Raw genomic sequence first — 19,399 nt, 5'->3', positions numbered from 1 at the left:
CTTGGCGCCTGTGAAGTCAGAGGCAAAACTCCCATTGCTGTCAGTAGAACCAGGATTTTCACCCTTTGTGGATAGTCAGTTAGGCCCTGATCATGTGAATTGTGCCACAAGGAGCCCCCACTCCAGTCAATGGGGTTCTGCTCAGTCAGTTGCAGGCCTGGGGCCTTAGTCAGTTTCACCTCTTTGGGTGAGTCTCTCACAGCAGCAGGGGAGAGACAAACATCTAATAGAGCTGGTCAAAACAGCTCAAGCCTCAAAATGTTGCCACAGAGAACAGTGAAAAAATTCCACAAAAACTTTCACATTAGATTGTTCCCAATAAAACGGGATTGTAAAACCCCGACTCAGGGATGGGATAGTTCTTTAACACTGATCAGATTTCAAGTTGTCAGTGTCCCCTTAAGCTGGCTTTTTTGTGCTTAAAAAAAAACGCTCTTGGATCCCTTTGTCTGCTTTGAGGAGCCCTTTTCTTTCTAGTACAGCACCGGAGCAGTTACCACAGGCCCTTTTGAAGTTCACTTTAACACAACCCTGCTTTCCTCCACATCCTCCTCTTCTCATTAGTTTGCAGGCTCTTCATGAGAGCCGATGTTCTCCACAGGAGCGGTGCTTGCTGGTATGGCAAGGAAATGTTCCACTGGTTTAAGAAAGTTTGGACTCTCACACCTGCTGAAGGACTTGACCCTTTCAGGGCCCGATTCTCAGCTGGGGTAAATGGAGCTGGGCCAGTTTACACCAGATGAGGCCCTGACCCAGCATTTGCCTCCTATTCCTGCAGCTTGTCTTCCCACAAGACTCAGAGTTTGTTGTTTAGTCGCCCCCTCCCTCACCCCCCACTGTGTTGTGCTCTGACTGCCTCTGCACCTGCTGTCACTTCTTCAGATATGATTGGCTTTTTTAATCTAAGCACTGAATGCATAGGAGGTGAGATCTCAAATGGGTGGGGGGAGGGAATCCAGGCACTGTAGACTCCTCTCTTGGGCGCTAGGCTGGCTTAGGCCAGCCAGAAGCTTTTTCCTGTTCTGGTTAACTTGAAGCCCCAAAACATTCTCTGACCCCGGGAACTTCAAACTCATCCTTAATCTCAACGGATTGCCACACACGTACTCCTGCAGTGTGGGTGACTTCACTTTCAATGGCTTTGATTCCTATGGTTACTGGGCTCCCGTCACTGTGCAAGGAAACCATTATACACCCAAGGGGAGGTAATTGTTATCAGCAAGTCCTTGTTCCTGATCATCAGAGAGGAGTTTCCAGATGAAAAGGTGCATTTCTTGTGACAGAAAGCAGGACTTGAGAGCCGTCTGCTTCTTCAGAAGTTGATCACTGACTGGAAGAAATAGTTGGATTGGAAAGTGACAAGAGGCCACTGTATTCTTCTAAAAAAATCAAAGCATGCTTTCAATTCTTGAACCCTCTCTGCCCAGGTGGAAACACCTTTGAAACATGTGATTTTTAACCCTTCAATATCCTACACAAGGGTCTGCAGTGCAAGCCAGGACAATTGTAGTTCCTTTGCAGGGGGTTGGGCTGACCGGTTTGCAAAATGGTAAAGACACAGTGGTGCTCTCCGTAGGCCTCTACCACACTGACTGCAATAGATGCAGTTGTATTATCCCGTGTTAAAGATTTCTCTTCCAACCTGTATGACTGTGTAGAGAGATCACACCTGCACTTTCATCTGCATTCTCACAGAACGCCAGACGTCCCCCTTGTACACCACTGGCTTTTGAAAAACACCTTCCCTTGAAAAGGCACCCACTTTACATTTCTTTTATTCAGAGCATCCGTTGCCATTGAAAGTGGTTTCTTTGCTTGTTAGCTTTCCCCCAGTCTGCTCTCTGTACGTAAGCAAAGACAAAACGTAACTGCTATTCATTTCCCATCAATTAGGAGGGACCTTTGGGCAACACAACAAGCCCAGACCAGGGCAAGAGACATTCCCGCCCCCCAGGATCTGGAAACACTCTGAACAGTCAGCAACCTTGCATGTCCCACCTAAGGTGACCAGATGTCCCAATTTTATAGGGACAGTTCCAATTTTGGGGTCTTTTTCTTATATAGTCTCCTATTACCACCCACCCCATACCGATTTTTCACACTTGCTGTCTGGTCACCCTACTCCCACCTCTCCCTCTCACTCCTTCTTCCCCTCTCTGCTGCACTGAGCAAGGAGTGAGGAGCCAATGAAGCTGCCCCCTAGTGTCTGGAGGGCTGAAGAGCAGGGGTAATAAGCTGTTTGCCCTTCCGCTTTCACTCCATAGTGAATTTGGGGTTTTTTGGCATGGCTCTTAAATCTACCATCTCCAATCTGCTCCTGTGTGCTCCTTCACTATCTCCTCCTCCCTCTTCTACCTCATTCTCCCTTTCTCCCACTTCAAATCCTTCTTTAAGTCTATCCTCTCACATCCCCTCCCGCCAGGTAGAGATTGGAGTCTAATCTCAGAGGACAGGCTGGTCATTAGAAAGAGGGATTATCCCGATCCCCAGTGGAGCAGAGAAAAGGGAGAGTGCTCAGGGAGAGACAGAGAGATATCCCCACTTGAATAATGCACAAACCCACACAAGCCTCCACCCGCCCATCACATGGGAGACTCCTGGAGGAACCCAGCACTCGGGCTCCTGGCCCCCGTCCCCTTCCCAGGACAGTCCCAGTGCGGCGCTTCTCTTGGGCTGATCTAGCGCGAAGACGTGATCACACTGTCATTTTATTGAAACAAATGATCAAAGACTTGAGTTTCTGGCGTGAGAATGTAGCCAAACTATCTAAGCAGAGGCTTAGCAAGGGGGCTGGGGCAGGCGGAGCCCTGGCCAGCAGAGGCTCAACAAAGGGGAGGACAGAAAAGGCTCTTGTCCAGCATAGGCTCAGTGAGAAAGGGTTTGGGGGCATAAAGGGAGGAGAGGCTCTGCCCAGCAGAGACTGAAGTGAAGGCCAGCCGTACACTCCATTCACACTCGGCCCCACACGGTCAGTGCGGCTCAGGATGCATACAGAGATATGCTCCATCCACGCAGCAGGGGGCACCAGGTCTCCATCTATTCCGGCACAGCCAGCAGTTGTGGCCAAAGTCTGGCTGTTAATAGAGGCATAAGGTTACCTCCCCCACCTTGTCTCTCTAATATCCTGGGACCGACAGGGCTACCACTACACTGCCTACATTACCAGAGGCATGTCGACTTCCCCTCCCGCCCATCCTCACCCCCCACAAGTGTCCCAGAGCCCATGGGAAATTGGGTTGCATTTGAAATGTCCCACCAACAGCGTAATTCCACATTTTCACCTGGGCGCCTTGCTGTGGATTCTACCTTCTCACCCTGTGCCGTGCTCAGCAAGCACTGACCCACCAAGCTATTGCTAGCTGCAGCATGCGGCCCCAGGGCAGTCACTGCGAAGGAGAGAGGGAGCGCCCAGGGCGCCTTGAGTGCCCCCACACACAACACGAACTGAGGGTCGCTGGCCTGAGTGGGACCCTTTGGGTGTGGGAGCTCAGACAGGCCGTGGGCACCAGGAAGTGTCCGGGTAGAGAAGGCAGTGAAGGGATTGGAACCTGCAGGAGAGAGAAGGAAGGTTAGGCATATGCTGTCACAGCCGAATGAAGAGGCGTGGGAGGAGCGCGTCTCCCTGGTGCCCCATCCCACACCAGATGCTCTCGCTCTGCACTGCAGCTAGTGCTCTACACGTACGCCTCTAGACTCCTAAACTTCACAAGGACGTGAGGACGGTTAGCGGTGAGCCCTGGATCCAGACCCAACCAGCGGCAATGTGGGCCCAGCTCCCGCCAGGGCCAAAGCGAATGCCACAAACAACAACAGGGAAGGCAGGAGTCCAGCTCCAGCTACACAGCTCTGCCAACGCACTTCACTCCTGAGCAGCAACCTGCCCCTGCCCACGCCCTATTCCAACCCTGTTTTCATAGGAGACTCTGGGAGCAGGCCAGACGAGCCAGAGACTCAGGGACCCACCTGGAGGGGTCATCGTGCTGGGAGAAGGGGCCGGCCAGCTCAACAGTGTTGAGTTTCTTCTCGAAGACACCATAGCTGAGGGTGACCTGCAGGGAAAGACCATGAGAAAGGAAAGGGGGAAGTTAGGGAACAAGGGGGCAGCTTTGGCGGCTCTCAGCTTTTATGTGCCTGGGCTATAGACGCTCCCATCACCCCCCAACCGGGACCCACTCTACAAGCTTTGCGTCCCACACCCAACTCCCCACTGCTTCTCCCCTCTGCCCAGGCTGATTTACAGGGCCAGGCTGCAGGCTTTCATCCCCTCCTCACCTCCATTTCCTCCATGTCTCCAGCCCCCATCTCACCTAAGCCTCTCCCCCTTCCTCCATGACATGCAGGGCTATATCGCATGGGCCCCACGGGTGGGCAACAGGCACTTCCCCTGGCTGTGCTGCAGCTCCAGAGGGGAGGGCCCTCCCCCTGCTCTTTGACTGGCAGCAGTTTTACTGGCTAGTTCATTGCCTTTTCATCCTTTGCCCATCATTGCAGAGAAGCGTCTAGGGATGCATTTGTCATGAAAACCTCATTGAAATAATGTGCGGTTGATTCAATCAGGGTCACAATTACCGCCGGAGTGACGTGAGTCATCGCCCGCCTGCTCCGCTCCTCTCCCCCCGCCCCTCCAAATCTCTTCTCCAACCTCTCCTTCTCCCTTCTCACTCCCCTTCCCCACTCACCTGCTGCGGGAGCTGCGGCCTGGGGATCAGCTGCAGGTTCTCCAGGTGAGAGTGGAAGAGCATGTTGGGGAGCAGACGCCCGCCCAGTTTGCACTCCACGATGTAGCCCACGGTGCAGTCGTCCGGGAGGCGGATGAGCTCTGAGGTGCTCAGGAAGTTACTGCCGCTGGAAAAGAATGGGCTGCATTGATTAGTGGGGAAATACAGACATCTAATGAGATCCCCATCTTGGAGCGGGATGCGAGATCAGGAGCCAGAATCATCCCTGGGTAACGCCACTGACCTCAGAGATTCACGTTGCCCTGGCTGTGAAGAGGCAGGTGGCTGCCCAATTCTGTCTGTTTGCACTGCAAGAACTTATAAACAGATACCCACTGACATGCCAACTCAGCTCAACGTGCATGCAGTGCCCAGCACAGGTGGGGCCTCTAAGAGCTACCACAACACAAATACATGCCCTTACCTACCTGCTCTTGCACACTCACAGCTGGGTAGGCCTGCACTGTGCCCTCTCTCGCCCACTCTCACATACATTCACACCCCCCCAACTCGTGCATGATCTTCCATGACATTCCCCTGGGTTTCTGATGCTCACATATCTACTGGCTTCATGGCTCACCTGGCCCAAGGTGCCATCTTGACGGCCAGCCTGCGGCTGATGCAGAATCCCGCCCCTCCAGTAGCGAACCAGAAGCGCACGGACCTCTGGGGAAGGAAGAGCAGAGAAAGAGAAGGGGCTGAACAATGGGTGTCACAGCTCCTGTACCTGCAGGTCTCAACACCAAAGCACTGGCCATTAGATACACACACAGACCCAGCTATAACCCACCTTCTGCACCACAACATGGAGTGGCACAGAGGGGAGCCTGGCTTCACGGCATCAGCTGGTCGAAAATGCAGGACAACTGTGCTACTACCATAGGACCAGAATTCTTCCCTCAGCCCAGTAGCAAAGAGATGGGAGACATGAGGAGTCCAGAGATGAGGGCCGATTAGCTGAACATAGAGGTGGAATTCTCCCCTCACTCAGAGAAGGGGTGGTCCCGCTGAAGCAAAGGCGTCCTATTGGTAGAGCAGTATGGGATGAATCTCTTAGCAGATGGGGTTCCCACTGAGGAGCAGCATAGGTGTGACTGCCTCTCTCTCGCTCTCTGGGCTGTGCATTGCTCAGACTGAGCCTGCACATGCCGTTGTGGTTGTGTGACACAGGACCCGAAAGGGTTAAGCAACTTGCAGGCTAATTGACCCAGATTTAACCATATTAGTAGATAATGTTTCTGGTTTTGTGTGTTTACATAGATATTGCTAGAGGTGAACAACTAACCAAACAGTTCCTGCTTATCACTGTATTCTGTTAATTCAGAGATCAAAAGGAGATATTAACAGTTAAAGGAGCTGTGACTGGAGTGATATCACTGTCTTGATTTCTCTTTGGAGAAAATAGCAAATCACCTGCAAATGGTGAGAGATAGGCAATTGTCTTATGTTAATCCCTGTAGCTAATTACCAGAGATGTTTAGGAAATAGGAGGTTACTTCAAAGACACTATTGTTCACCCAAGAACTGCATGCAGCCAAGAGGCTGCCCTGAAACTGTATAAAGGGCTCTTGGGAGCTGATCCTTTTTATCTCAGATCTGCTTATGCTGCATCGGGGAAGTTTGAGCCAAAAGATTGAGATCTCCAGTTCCATTCCGGGTCACCCTGATACTGAACGTTGGATTGAACCTATGGACTAATTCTGAAAGAACTCTGCAATTCTAGAGTTCACCGTCTCTACTATGAACCTGACCTAGGGACTCTATTCATGTCTGTATGTATAATGATCTTTTAACCAATATTCTCTCTTTTCTTTTTTTAATACATTTTAGTTTAGTTAATAAGAATTGTCTGTAAGCGTGTATTTGGGTAAAATCTAAGCTATTCATTACCTTGGTGGGCAATGTGTCCAATCCTTTGGGATTGGTAGAACTTTTTCATATGATGAACAAGATTTTCAATAATCCTCATCATATTTGACTTAGCTGTCTGAGTGGGAGCCCAAAGGCTGGGTTGCTTTAAGGGAACTGCGTTCTTGGCTTCTGGGTAACCAATAAGATATTATAGAAGCTGTTTTGTTGTGAGTTAAGTATTGGAATAACCACCAGTTTTGGGAATTGTCTGCTCCATTCTTTATAGTTTGCCCTAATTGAGCAATCTCAGCATGGCCTCCCTGGGACTCTGGTCACAGGTTGCATGGGACCAGATTGGGTCCAGTGGAGGCCAGGCCCAGAGCCCTCCTCTTTTGGGGGTTTGACAAGACATGTGGTCAAGAATCATCAGCTCCCTTCAGAATCCCCAGTGAGCCAATCAGCTGCTTGGCCCCGTTGCTGTGGGGCAGGATTTACCGTCTGATTGTTGGGCATTGTTTCGGAGGCGTGGATGGGCCGGTTCAGGCTGGGCTTCCCAATGTAAACATCCTGGTCTGGAGAGTAGGAAGACAAGAGCTTCAAGAGGGCCTGTGGGTTTAGGTAGTTATCATCATCCAAGTGGCAAAACCAGCTGACAACATACAGGAAGACAGACAAGAGGAGGTTAGGTCAGGAGGCTGCTTCTGACTCAGCTTCATGTCACAGGCCTTATTGATAGCAGTCGTGTGCAGCTACAAGCTGATGGCCTTGAATCAGCACCTCTGCAAACTAGACCCTTCTTCATCCTTTCCCACTGGAACTCCACTCACAGCCCCCTCTGAGTCACACCAGCAGCCACCGGTTGGCAGTGACAGCTTCCCATCCCTACCAGCCTGTGGTGGGAAGTTCCCTCCCACGCCCCTGCGTGCAGATGTGAAGGCCACCCCTGTGTGCTCACCTCAGGCCGCTGGCCAAGAACGCATCGAACTCGGCTGCCATCTTGCAGGAGAGGGCTGGGTGGCTATGCTCTGCGGAGCAGTTTGTGAATACCACATGGTCACCTGCGGGGAAAAGAGACAAAGCTCCTGGTCACTGCACTCTGACCCTACCCCACTCGCCTGGCCTGGAACAGGAAAACCCTCCGGCCAGAGAGAGCAGGAATCAATCACCGTGTTAATTCAGTCCTGGCCTTCTCACATTCACACCCTGCTCGCCAATGGGGTCCCCACGTCTCTCCGGCCTGTTCCCACCCCACCCTTCTCTCTGGGTTCTATCTTCCTATTCATGCAGCTCTTTGCTTCACAACCCTCATGCTGCTCCCCTAATTGAACACCATCCTTGCCTTGGAGGGGACCCTGCTTGGCTGAAAGGGAAAATGCTTGTCTCTGTGGGTTTTCGATCCCAGATTTCTCCCCACACAAGCAAGACACCAGCAGGAATGAGCTCACTCATCACTGATGGTGGCACTTAGTCTGCGCCACGTAAATGATCTGTTGAGGTGCTTGTGGGCGCCTCACAAGCATTAATGACCTTCTCAGGAAATCAGGCTAGAGATGTGGCGTTCTCTTCTGGCTGTAGACTCTCTGACAACAGCACTGTGATACAAGGAAGTACCGTCCTCCCCATCCTGCAGATGGGAAACTGGAGCAGCCAAAGGGGAAGTGGCTTGACACAGGAAGCCTGTTGCAGAGGCAGGAACTGAACTGAGCTCTTCCAAGTCTCAGCCCAAGGGCCTTAACAACAGGACCCTCCTACCCACCGGTGTCTGGGATGGAAGACAGTGGTGCCTGACCCCCGTGTTACCACCCAGCTGTTTTTCAGAACAGCTGGAATGCCCGCAGCTTCTCCCGGCACGTGCTGTGCCAGTTTCCTGTCTCCCTCCTTTCAAAAGGCAAGCCCATCCCCCCAACTTTTCAGAAGGGAACTAAGCTTAGCTGAGCCTCGTCCCCAGAGTGAATCAGCGTCACTCCTGCTGGGGGCTCTGCAGGGTTCAGCCTATCACACAGATCCAGCAGGGCACCCAGTCGTGCGTGGGAGGAGGAGAACCAGCCCTCACTCAGGGCCTGATCCAAAGCTCACTGGAGAGTTGGGGCAGGGGAGCTGTGTGATAGGAAAGGCTGGGTTACCCATTCTCTTCTGCAGGGCTTCGTCTTCTTCGTCAGTAAAGACGTAGGTCTGAGAAAACAGGAGAGAGAGGAGAGGGCGAGGTTACTCCGAGGCCCGGTGCTGACTCCATTTCTGGCCTCCCAAGCTGTCACGAAGCCTCCCCCCTCCCCATTCCGGCCTGTGCCTTTGACATCCTGCGGCTGCCTCCCGCTAGGCCGAGGGAGGTGGGAGACGCTGCCCCAGCTCCCTGCTCACCCACCTCTCCTGCTTCTCTTGCAGGGGTGGTGCCGTGGTGGGTGGATAAATAATCCTCTTAGAGCCCTGTGCCCTGCTCGCAAAAGGCAGGCACAGATCCTACAGCCCCCTCCTCCTCCAGCCGACACCAGCTGCAGGCCAGAGAGAGATTTCCCCTTGGTTCAGGGGACTGAAGGGTAGGGGCTCAAATCCTGGGCCCTCCTTTTCAAGAGGCAAGGGGAGCTGGGAAATCTGGAGGTTAGCTTCCCCCAGAGCTGGGACCCCCTCCTGTGTTCACACTGGGAAGGTTCCCTGACAGCCAGGGAACCCAGAAGTCCTGGGGTCAGAGTCCCAGCAGTTCTGAATTCAATGGGGCTATGCTGACTGACACCAGCCGAGGACCTGGGCCCTGGAGTCTTGTTTTCTTCAGAAAGACCCCCAGTAGCTGGCCAGTGCAGAAGAGAAGCCTATTCTGAGGGCTTCATTACAATATGCACCCTTGTTACCTGCAGAGTCTGGGGACCTGTTCTTGAGCAAACTCCCCCCACCCCCCTCTGGCCCTGCCACCTGGTGAACAGAGAACTCAGGCAGCAAGACAAGGGAGGGGAGGCCCAGCTTTGGGGTCTGAATGATGTCAAGCCGCAGACGAAAGCAGCAGCTTTGTGGTCAAAGGAAACATGGGTTAAGAGGGGAACATCTGTTTGTGTGTATAGCAGTTATAGCCCCCTGCTGCTTCCCAGCCCCCACCGCTCGGGTCCATCCACCCCCCAGCCTCCAGCCGCCATTCTGTGACACATCCCCCTGCCCCACGGGCAGGGGGGATCACGGCCAGCTGAGAAAAGCTCCCCTCATGCGGAAAATGTGCTTTCAAGGAACTAAAGGGCCTGAAAGAAAGAGACACAAGCCTTAAACAATCTCCCCACCAGCTGCCCGCAGGCTGGTTAAACACAGCGCCCGGGCTGGGGCTGGCGGGAGGAGGGGGAGAGTACAAGAGCATTCAGACGGGCACCAGTGCAAACGGCTCTGGCACTGGGCCAAGGGAGCCCACACCCCATGCCCTAGCTACCAGCCCGGGTGCCGCATCCCAGCTATTGGGCAAGGCGCAGGAGGACGAAGGGGCCAGAACGCCAAAGGGGGGAAGCCAGGTTATGAACATTGGAATGGCAAGCCTGGGGGAAGGGATGTGATGAGGTTGTGCTGACGGGCAGCTGGCACCGGCCGATCCACCGGAGCGACAGTCTCCGAAGCAAGAGCGTGCGCCGGGCGGTGCCAAGAGTACCGAAGGGGAGAGATGCAGGGGAGGGGGATCCCCCCATGGGCAGTGAGGAAAGCTGCCTCCAGCTCAGCACAGGTGAGGGAGCACTGTTTGACGAGGCAGTGGTAGATGGGGGCCACACATCTGTGGGGTGAGGGTAAGGGCAAGACCACTCTCCATCCCCACCCCCAACTCTGCTGTGTCTTTCCAGCAGGACCTGGAGAAGCCACTCCAGTGATGTCAGAGTTCTTCCTGCACTACGCAACCCACCCCCCTCACGCCCATTCATGCAGGTCTCTAGTTAGCAGGGACCCGTCTCCCTCAGCAGGGCTGCCCAGGAGGGCTGGGGCAGGACAGAACCGGGAGGGCCCCCGTTAGAAACCTGGCAGAGGGCATTTGCTCCAGCCCGAAGGTCTGTCTCTCCAGGAGATGCCAGCCTCCGTTATCCACATTGAAGGTGTCTGGAGGGGGTTTGCTGGAGCCTCAAACCACATCTCCCTCACCCCCAGCCCCTGCAGGGAACACCCTGCTACTTCCAGACAGGGCCAATTTGGTGCCACTTTTACCAGCTCAGCCAGAGGGAGGGATAAGGTTCCCTTTGGGTTCTCTGGCTAACTGCTGTGTCTGTCTAGGTTCGTACATCCCGCCCGTCGCCGCAGTATCCCAGCACCTATAGCCTGCCCAAGGGGCTTGGGGCCTGGTTTGGCAGACATCAGGGTCAGGCGCAACAGAGCTGGAGTTCAACCACGCAGGGCAGCCCCCCACTCTCAGAGCCCGGGAGCCCCGCTGCTTATCCCGACCCTGCCAGCGCCGGACCGGCTGGAGACGAGGGGGGAGCGGGCGGAGTCAGCACTGGTGCAGGGGAGCCCAGGGCTGGGGCGGCACCGGGTGCGGGTGGGGTGGAGTTGGGGGAGAGCCCACCGCTGGGGTGGCAGTGGGTGGGGGTGGGGGAGGGCACTGGTGGGGGGGTGAGAGCCCAGGGCTGGGGTGGGGGGCAGCCAAAAATTTTTTTGCGTGGGGCGGCAAAAAACCTAGAACCGGCCCTGCCTGGACCATATATGCCCACGGCTGGAGAATAAGGACCAGGCTTTGGGCCTGCACAGCCCATGCTGCCAGTGTGTTCATTAGCAGCATTGCAGTAGTGTGTCAGGACTCCCATCTGGGCCCCATCATGCTTGGCACTGTACAGACAGACACAAGGACAGTCCCACCCGAGCGAGCTCGCACTCCAGGGTTTAGACACCCTGCAGCAGGTGAATAACCTGACCGACAGGAGTGAGGGAACAGGCCGGGATCTGGGGGAACTGGAAATGTCAGGGCCAGCATCAGTGTCCACCTCATGAGATTAAATTTAGTCCTTCTCCTGACAGAGCCAGCCCTGAAAATGCAAACCCATCACCAGGGGTGAAAGCTTGTCACATATTAGCCCTCAAGACAGGCAGCAAAGTCCAGTGCACAGGAGCACCGGCCTGGGACTCAGGATACCTGGGCTCTATTCCCAGCTCTGCCACTGACCTCCTGAATGAGCTTGGGGAAATCACTTCCCTGCTCCGTGCCTCAGTTTCCCCTCCCATCCTTTGTCTGGGTTGTCTATTTAGCTCTTTGGGACAAGAAATGTGTGTGTGCAGCACCTAGCGCAATGAGGTCTGATCTTGGCTGGGGTCTCTAGGCTCTGCCGTTACTAATAATAAAGATCACAGGTTATCCCGACTCCTGCAAAGCCACCCAGATCTGGCCTTTGGGGCCCCATGGAACAAGGTTGGTCCATTTGGGAAGACCCCAAGCAGATTCTCAGCTCAACGGCAGTGCCACCCAATGTGGCACTGATAACACGGACAGCTGCTGCAAGCGCCCGCCTGTACAGGAGGAGGCTCTGCGGCTTAGCAGCCAGCATGTCCCCAGGCCACAAGACGGGGAAGCTCAGTTAGCACGAGCAGCAACTTGGTTTAGTGGAGTAACTGCAAGACTGAGAGCAAGTGATCCCTGCGGGTTAGTCCTAGTTCTGATCCCAACTCCCTCTGTGCTGGTAGCCACGTCCCGGCCCCTTCTGCCTTCGTTTCCCCACCGGGCTAACGATACTTGCCTCCCTCATCAGCGTGGGTGTCACGGAGATGAATGAAGGCTGCGGAGTGCTAGCTGGGGGCTCCAATTCCCCACAGTGCACACAAAAGCCTTCATAGGATGGGGCCTGGTGCACTGGGACACCTGGCCCTTGCAAATCGGACAGGCCGGTATTTATTGTGCAAAACTTTCCTGGGGGTAGAAAATTTCAAAAGCAAAGCAGGTTTGGTTTTGCAACATTTCTCTTTTGTTTCCAATGAAAACTGAAAGCTTTTCTGTTACAGTTTTTCCTTTCGCTCCCCTCTCCCCTCCACCACCACCTTTTTCACTGGCATGGTAAAAGGGGGGTGGGGGGGCAAAGGGAGGGGGAAAAGAGGAAAAACTAAAGGTTTTCAGTACAAAAAATCCAACAAACGGCTCTTTTTAAAAACATTTTTTGAAAATTCCTTCCCTTCACCCTGCCCCCTTTTTTTCCAGCCAACTCTACTCGCGAAGCTTTCCTACATGTTGGCAACCATACCAGACCTCAGCACCAACAGTGGCACTCCCCTTCTGCAGCACGACCCAGGGGGTTGGGCACATATTTCATAGAATCACAGAGTCACAGAAATGTAGGGCTGGAAGTGACCTCAAGAGGTCATCGAGTCCAGCCCTCTGCGCCGAGGCAGGACTAAGTAAACCTAAAGGGTCGCTAACAGGTGTTTGTCCAGTCTGTTCTTAACAACCTCTAGTGATGGGGATTCCACAACCTCCCTTGGAAGCCTGTTCCAGAGCTTAACTACCCCTATAGTCAGCAAGTTTTTCCTAATATCTAACCTAAATCTCCTTTGCTGCAGATTAAACCCATTAATTCTTGTCCTACCTTCAGTGGATCTGGAGAACAATTGATCACCATCCGCTTTATAACAGCCCTTAATATATTGGAAGACTATTATCAAGTCCCCCCTCAGTTTTCTTTTCTCTAAAGTTTTTTTAACCTTTCCTCATAGGTCAGGTTTTCAAAACCTTTTAACATTTTTGTTGCTCTCCTCTGGACTCTCTCCAGTTTGTCCACATCTTTCCTAACGTGTGACACCCAGAGGCCTCACCAGTGCTGAGTAGAAAAGGACAATTACCTCCTAAGTCTGACATACTGCATCTCTGTTAATACACCCCAGAATGACATTAGCCTTTTTTGCAACTGCATCATATTGTTGACTTATATTCAGTTGTGATCCACTGTAACCCCCAGATCCTTTTCTGCAGTACTACCGCCTAACCAGTTATTACCCATTTTGTAGTTGTGCATTTGATTTTTCCTTCCTAAGTGAGGTACTTTATACTTGTCTTTATTGAATTTCATCTTGTTGAATTCAGACCAATTCTTCAATTTGTCCAGGTCCTTTTGAATTTGAATCCTGCCCTCCAAAGTGCTTGCAGCCCCTCCCAGTTTGGTGGCATCTGCAAATTTTATAGATTTCTCAAACACACACACACACACACAGAGGTTCAGGTAATTTGGGGTGCTCCAGAGAATCTTCTCACTCCCCTTAATTCTTGGCGTGGCCAGAATGGACAGGCGTTGGTTATGTTTGGGGTAGGAAAAATTGTTTTGCAAGCCCACTCAGAAACACCAAGGCTGGCTATAATCATGGTGCCCATGTGCCAGCGCTCAGCCCACATCATAGCACGTATATGCCAAGAAGTATGGTATCCGCTAAGAGCCATTAGAGGGTAGGAGATAGAGCATTCAGGGCTTGGAGAAGCACGTCTAGAAGGGGAAGTATGATATTTCAGATGCTAACGAACATAGAGGAAGTGGGTTCAAAATAGGACATGGCTTCCTCTGACAAACCGCAACTGACTAGGTAGTGGAAAGCACCAGACAGTTACAGCTCAGCGTGTGGAAGGGAAAACCGCCCTTACCCAGAATGCCCTGTTCTGTCTCATGTGCTCTTTTCCTCTGTACCCCCACAACCTAGCCTCCTCATTTAGGCCCCAATTCTGCAACTGGCTGTGCATGGGCAGACCTGTGAGCCCCCACTGACTTCTGTGGGGTTCTGTGCAAAGCCACTTGCAGAATAGGCACCTGCACTTGCAGCACCACAGGGGAAAAGGGGACCCCAAAGCAGGGAAGCAGTAGTCAGAGAGCCCTCCCAGCACCCCTTCAATGACTGTGAGATTAGCAATGGGGCAGCCACTAGGCACTGATTTAGCAGTGGAGTTGGTACCATGGCCTCTACCGACTGACCTGTTTAAACATAGCCCAATGCCTAGAGTCTACAATGAGCCCCGTGGGGGCTTTCCTCAGGCTTTCCCCATTACAGAGGGAGATCCCAGGTAGTAAATGGTGTTTCCCCCCAGCCATTATTAAGTCCGTTCTGGGTCGCCAGTGTGCACTGACCTAATGCACCCCAAACCAACTCTCCCACCTGGATGTGAAACTCTCAAGACTCTGCTGGGTGAAGGGGGAAGAACAGTCCAGGCGCCAGTACCAGCACACAGAAACAAGGGCCACACACACAGAGGGGGGCTGAGGAATCGTCACCAGAGCGTGTGTGAATGGATTTGGTGCTCCAGCAAGCGAGAGACTGACTGCACTGAGACAGACATGGGGTGTGCAGGCACCATGCATGCACCCACATGCAGCTCCACTGCACCCCTCCTGCTATTCCAGCCCTGGGCCCCACACACTCAAACTCGGCTACATGGCACCTCTGTGCCCTTTACTGGGCTAACCCTGGGTTCTCCCCACCCCTCAGCCAGGGCACTGCATCTTGTTCTCAAGAACCCGTGGCCACTCCAGGCCCAGGCAGTCCTTCCTGGGCAGACACTGCCTAAACCAGATGTGGTTTTGTGAGGTGTACAAACAGTGTGAGACGGGAGGAGGCAGCTAGTCTGAAACCACACAAACTCATTCCACTTGTGAGCAAAGATCAGCAGTTTGAATCAGGCCTCGGAGGGTGAAAGAGCAGCGCACTCAACCCCGCCATGCCCCACACATGTTTTAACCCCAGCAGCTGTCACCTATGTGCAGCATTGCACCCCTAGTGTAGCTGGATTTAAAGGAGGGTGAACTGCCCCGCTGAGGCTATGCTTAGGTGAGGCTGACAGTTCCTGTCAAATATCACTCCTCTGCCCAACCCTGTGCGAACAGCCAGGATAAACCCCTGTCTCTCTACAGGGCTTTCCCCTGAGCCTGAAGCTGGTTCAGTCCCAGTTAATAGAGCCCTCCGCCCAACCAGAGTGAGGTGTCCCTGTCTCTCTGCACAGCGGAATAGACATGATGTCGGAGACGCACTGAATGGGACAGTTGTTCTTAACCCCCTGCAGCATGACCTTTCTTCAGTATAATGAGTCCCTGGGTCCTTATTCCTCCCCACAGGCATTAGATTCCTCCTGTCCCCTACACGCCCACCAAGGAGGCCTGTTACTGTAATGAACCCCTCCATCCCCACCTCCAAACACACCTGCTCTTTTGCCTTGGATATCCAAGTGTCCAGCAGCAGCTCCAGCCTGGTCTGGTGGAACATCTTGGTTGTCTTCACAGCAATGAAAACCTCTCCAAGTTCCAGGCCTCTCCGCACACTGGAGCCCACCTTGGAAGGGCCTGGTGGCTCTTTCAGCTCCTGTCTCCTGCTGCTGTCTCTCAGCACATCCGCTGGGGACATTTTAGCCTGGTGCTCCAGGATATCCGATGTCCCATCACCAACCCCTTGGTAGCGGACCAACTCTTGAGTGCCACGGTGCCTCATGGAGAGGAAAGCCATGGTGACAAGGAGTAGAGCAGCTCCAGAGAGACAGCGGAGGAGATGCCGACGCATCACTGCCAACTTCCAACGCCACGGCAAGAAGCCCAGCAGGCAGAGGGAGCTTCTTCCTCCACACCCCAGGGTCTGTGAGCCCTATGCTGGCCTCATGCCTCCCAAAGGGGAGGACAGACAAGCTGAGGCCCAACTAGGACATGGCCATGAAAAGTGATGGGAGGGGAGCAGAAAGTGGCAGTGAAATTCTTAGAGAGCCAAACACCAAGGCTGAGAGGGACAATTGTCCCTGGGAATGGGGGCAGCCTCCAGGAAAGAGACACAGGGACGAGGAAGACCTGATTTTCCAGCTGGCAGGACAGGTGACAGGCAGACACCTGAAGGCCAGCAAATTACACAGCCAGAGCTGAACTAACCCAGACCCCAGGCTCTTAGCTGCGAGGCTGAGGGTCCTGGGCGGGAGCCTGGTCAGGGTGAAAGGTCAAGGGTCCAGGAGGAGAGTCCATTCCACGCAAGGGGTTGAGGGTCCCAGGTTTCCAGGAGGTGTGATGGGGGAATATCCAGGGGAGTGACTCTGGTTTCCGGTTTGCTGGAGGCAAAGATGCTGACCCAGCATCAAAGGATGCATCAGGACAGGTCCCAGGCTAGAGGCTGATGCAGGCAAGAGGCTGGGGATAGCCAGGTCCGGGGAACGAGCAAGCGAGCTGCCTTCCACCTGCTCTGTCTGTTCAGCTCTCACTGACTCCCTCTAGCTACAGGCACCAGGCTCCGCCCACCCCTTCCTTGGGCACAGGGTAGGCGGGGCCCTTCAGCCTGTGGGGAATCCTGGCTAGCTGTCGCCTCTGCTCACAGCTGCTGCCCTGTGGGCTGCTCCTTGTGTCAGGCCAGGGGAAAGAGCTCATCCTCATGCTAGCTGGGGGCTCCCATTCCCCAGAGAAGACTTCATAGGATGGGGCCTGAAGGAGGAAGTGTCCAGGGACCCGACTCTCATGTCATCAACCTGAGGGGAACATGCTTCCGCCCCCACCCCCAACTCTCAGGGAGCCTCTCAAAAGTGAGCCAGGCTGTCGGGGGGGGGGGGGATTCACCCCACACTGTGGCCGCTTCGCAGTGGCATTGGGGGTCCCAGCAGGCACAAAGCCAGCATAACACCCCTGCAAAAGGCGACGTGCTGGCAGGGCTCGGGGACAGCTGAAAAGGGGAGGCAGCATGGCCAGGAGTTCTAATGCCCTTGGAACGTAGACTGACCCAGAGGAGCCACTGCAGATGGCGTGCCACTGGAGAATCAGGGGGCACATTGCCTCCCCAGTCAGTCTCTGTGCCAGACTCAGCACCAATGCAGAGAGGAATTCCGCACTAAGGGGCTTTCCCAACCCCCCTTCCCAGCTGCCAGGGCAGCTCCAGGTCCAGTCTCGGGTTCTGTAGGGCCCTATGCAAAGTGACACAAAGTAGCTAGAACGCCAGCTTAACTGGCTCACTGCCACTCCTTGCCCTGTTGCAATGGGGATGGATAAGGCATCCCTACACTCCAGCGATCCCCAGCTGTTGGACCTGCCCCTTGGGCCCATGGATAGTCGGGCATAATTTAGAGCAGCCCCAAGGTTTACAGCCATTTGCGCTCTCCCGTTTCACATATCTCAGCTGCAGCTGGGGATCTAGCCCTTAGCTTAGATATGTTGCTCACCATGCCATCTAACCCTGCTCAGAGCAGATCGCCTCCACATAGTGCTTAGGCCGATGGTCAGCCATGTACATTACAGCTGCTAATGTTAATTCCCGTGGTGCTGAGCCAGTGTGAGCAATGGTAGGGAAGTTTTGCAAACCACCCCTAGGGAAGGCTAAAGCTAGTGAAGGACTTGGAAATCCACCCCCAACCCGACTGCACGCGCACTCAGATGCACACTCCAGCAGATCCCCTCCCCTGAGGGCAGGTAGAACGGTTTTTCTAAATGACTCTTTACATTAGGATTGTACAAGGCTTTTACGGCTGGTAATTGGTGCCCACGGCTGCTAATGGCATGCCACCTGTTCCTTAACCCATGACTCATTCCTCTACAGCAGGCAGCGTTACCTCCCAGGGCAGGGAATTCGGGCACCCCCCAGGGAGGAGTGATACAGTGCAAGGTGGAACTGAAGCCAGGGAACATTACTGGGTTAATGTTTACCTTGGATTCCTCTCTTCCCCTCCATCACATCTGGAACCAACTGGAGCTGGGCTTGTGGAATGGATCAGCGTAGGCCAATGTGACCTCTGAAACAAACCAGGAGGGAATGGAATGACTTCTGGAAGAAGCCTGGGAGAGAGGGGCAGTGCTGTCTAGTGGTTAGAGCAGTGTGGTGGGTGGGTGGGTGGGTGGGGGGGTCAGGATCTCCAATGTGCTATTCTGAGCTCTGCCAGACTTGCTTTGTGACCTTATAGAAGTCATCCTTGCCTCCGTTTCCCTGTCTTTAAAATGGGGATAATGCCTACATCTGTGGGGTCCTTTCTCATCCACAGCTGCTGCCATATGTCCAGGTGACAGCAGTGGCCCCGATGACAGTTTATGTTCTGCACCTAACAAGAACATCCCCAAAGATCTAGTGTTTCCCTAGCTCTCGTAGAAGGCTCCCTGATGGCTGTATTTGTAGAACCCTTTGAACAGCAGCACGTTCTGTCACGGAGTGGTGGGGGCACAGCCATGGCATTCAGAGGTGCACCGTTCTAGTTAGCCGGCCTGGGGATTACTGCAGTGCACGCTCCATGGTGCCTTGCCTTGACACTCCTCAGGAGCCCCAGCAGGGGCAGAAGATCCTGAATCAGTGTCAGGGATTTCCCTACATCCCGTACCCCCCACACTCCCCGATCTGCCCCCCAATAGTCAACTAGTTATAGGCAGTGTTGCCAATTTAGTCATTTTCCACCCCATCCCCCTGTAAATTCCAACACCTCCTCTAATTTCAATTCCTGGGGAAAACAGTGTGTGGCTCACAGACAGCCCCATGGTGCCAATGCTCCAGGCAGGGCCGGCTCCAGGCACCAGCCCAGCAAGCAGGTGCTTGGGGCAGCCAACGCAGAGGAGCGGCACATCTGGCTCTTTGGCAGCAATTAGGCGGTGGGTCCCTCACTCCCTCTTGGAGTGAAGGACCAGCCGCCGAATTGCCGCCGAAGACTGAAGTGGGGGCGGTAGAGCTGCCACAGATTGCGATCGCGGCTTTTTTTTCTTTTTTTCTTTTTGCTGCTTGCGGCGGCAAAAACCCTAGAGCCGGCCCTGGCACCAGGAGCTGCACTGGCTGCCTGTTAGCACTTGGGTGCAGTGGAAGGTGTCGGTTTTGACCTCTAAAGCCCTCAGCAGGCTGGGTCCTGTGGTTCTGTCACAACTGCACTCAATGGCGGCACTGGAGCGACCGTCTCCCTTGCTTCAGTGGGAGGGGGTTGCTAGCAGGGCAGTCTCCAG

General features: G+C 53.9%; 1 protein-coding gene across 2 annotated transcripts; it reads right to left on the bottom strand.

Annotated features, from left to right (window-relative positions):
* Positions 1 to 2,692: 2,692 nt before the first annotated feature.
* On the bottom strand, positions 2,693 to 19,164 carry MFNG (MFNG O-fucosylpeptide 3-beta-N-acetylglucosaminyltransferase). 2 transcript variants are annotated; one of them, XM_065581346.1, is made up of 9 exons: positions 18,131 to 19,164; positions 15,672 to 15,951; positions 8,693 to 8,741; positions 7,525 to 7,627; positions 7,065 to 7,218; positions 5,299 to 5,384; positions 4,680 to 4,845; positions 3,964 to 4,049; positions 2,693 to 3,548 (listed from the first exon to the last, which is right to left on the bottom strand). In XM_065581346.1, the coding sequence occupies exons 2-9, from the start codon at positions 15,870 to 15,872 to the stop codon at positions 3,488 to 3,490; spliced, it is 906 nt and encodes a 301-aa protein (XP_065437418.1). In that variant the 5' UTR covers positions 15,873 to 15,951; positions 18,131 to 19,164; the 3' UTR covers positions 2,693 to 3,487. The 2 variants fall into 2 exon arrangements, with proteins under 2 accessions (XP_065437418.1, XP_005302517.2); XM_005302460.5 differs by lacking the exon at positions 18,131 to 19,164 and having other exon boundaries at positions 15,672 to 18,123.
* Between the last annotated feature and the right edge of the window lie 235 nt (positions 19,165 to 19,399).

This window comes from Chrysemys picta, chromosome 1 (assembly GCF_011386835.1).
Source record: "Chrysemys picta bellii isolate R12L10 chromosome 1, ASM1138683v2, whole genome shotgun sequence".
In the NCBI taxonomy this organism is placed as follows: Eukaryota; Metazoa; Chordata; order Testudines; family Emydidae; genus Chrysemys; species Chrysemys picta.
Note: the sequence above shows the minus strand (reverse complement) of the source record. Positions and strands in the feature narration are given on the sequence as shown.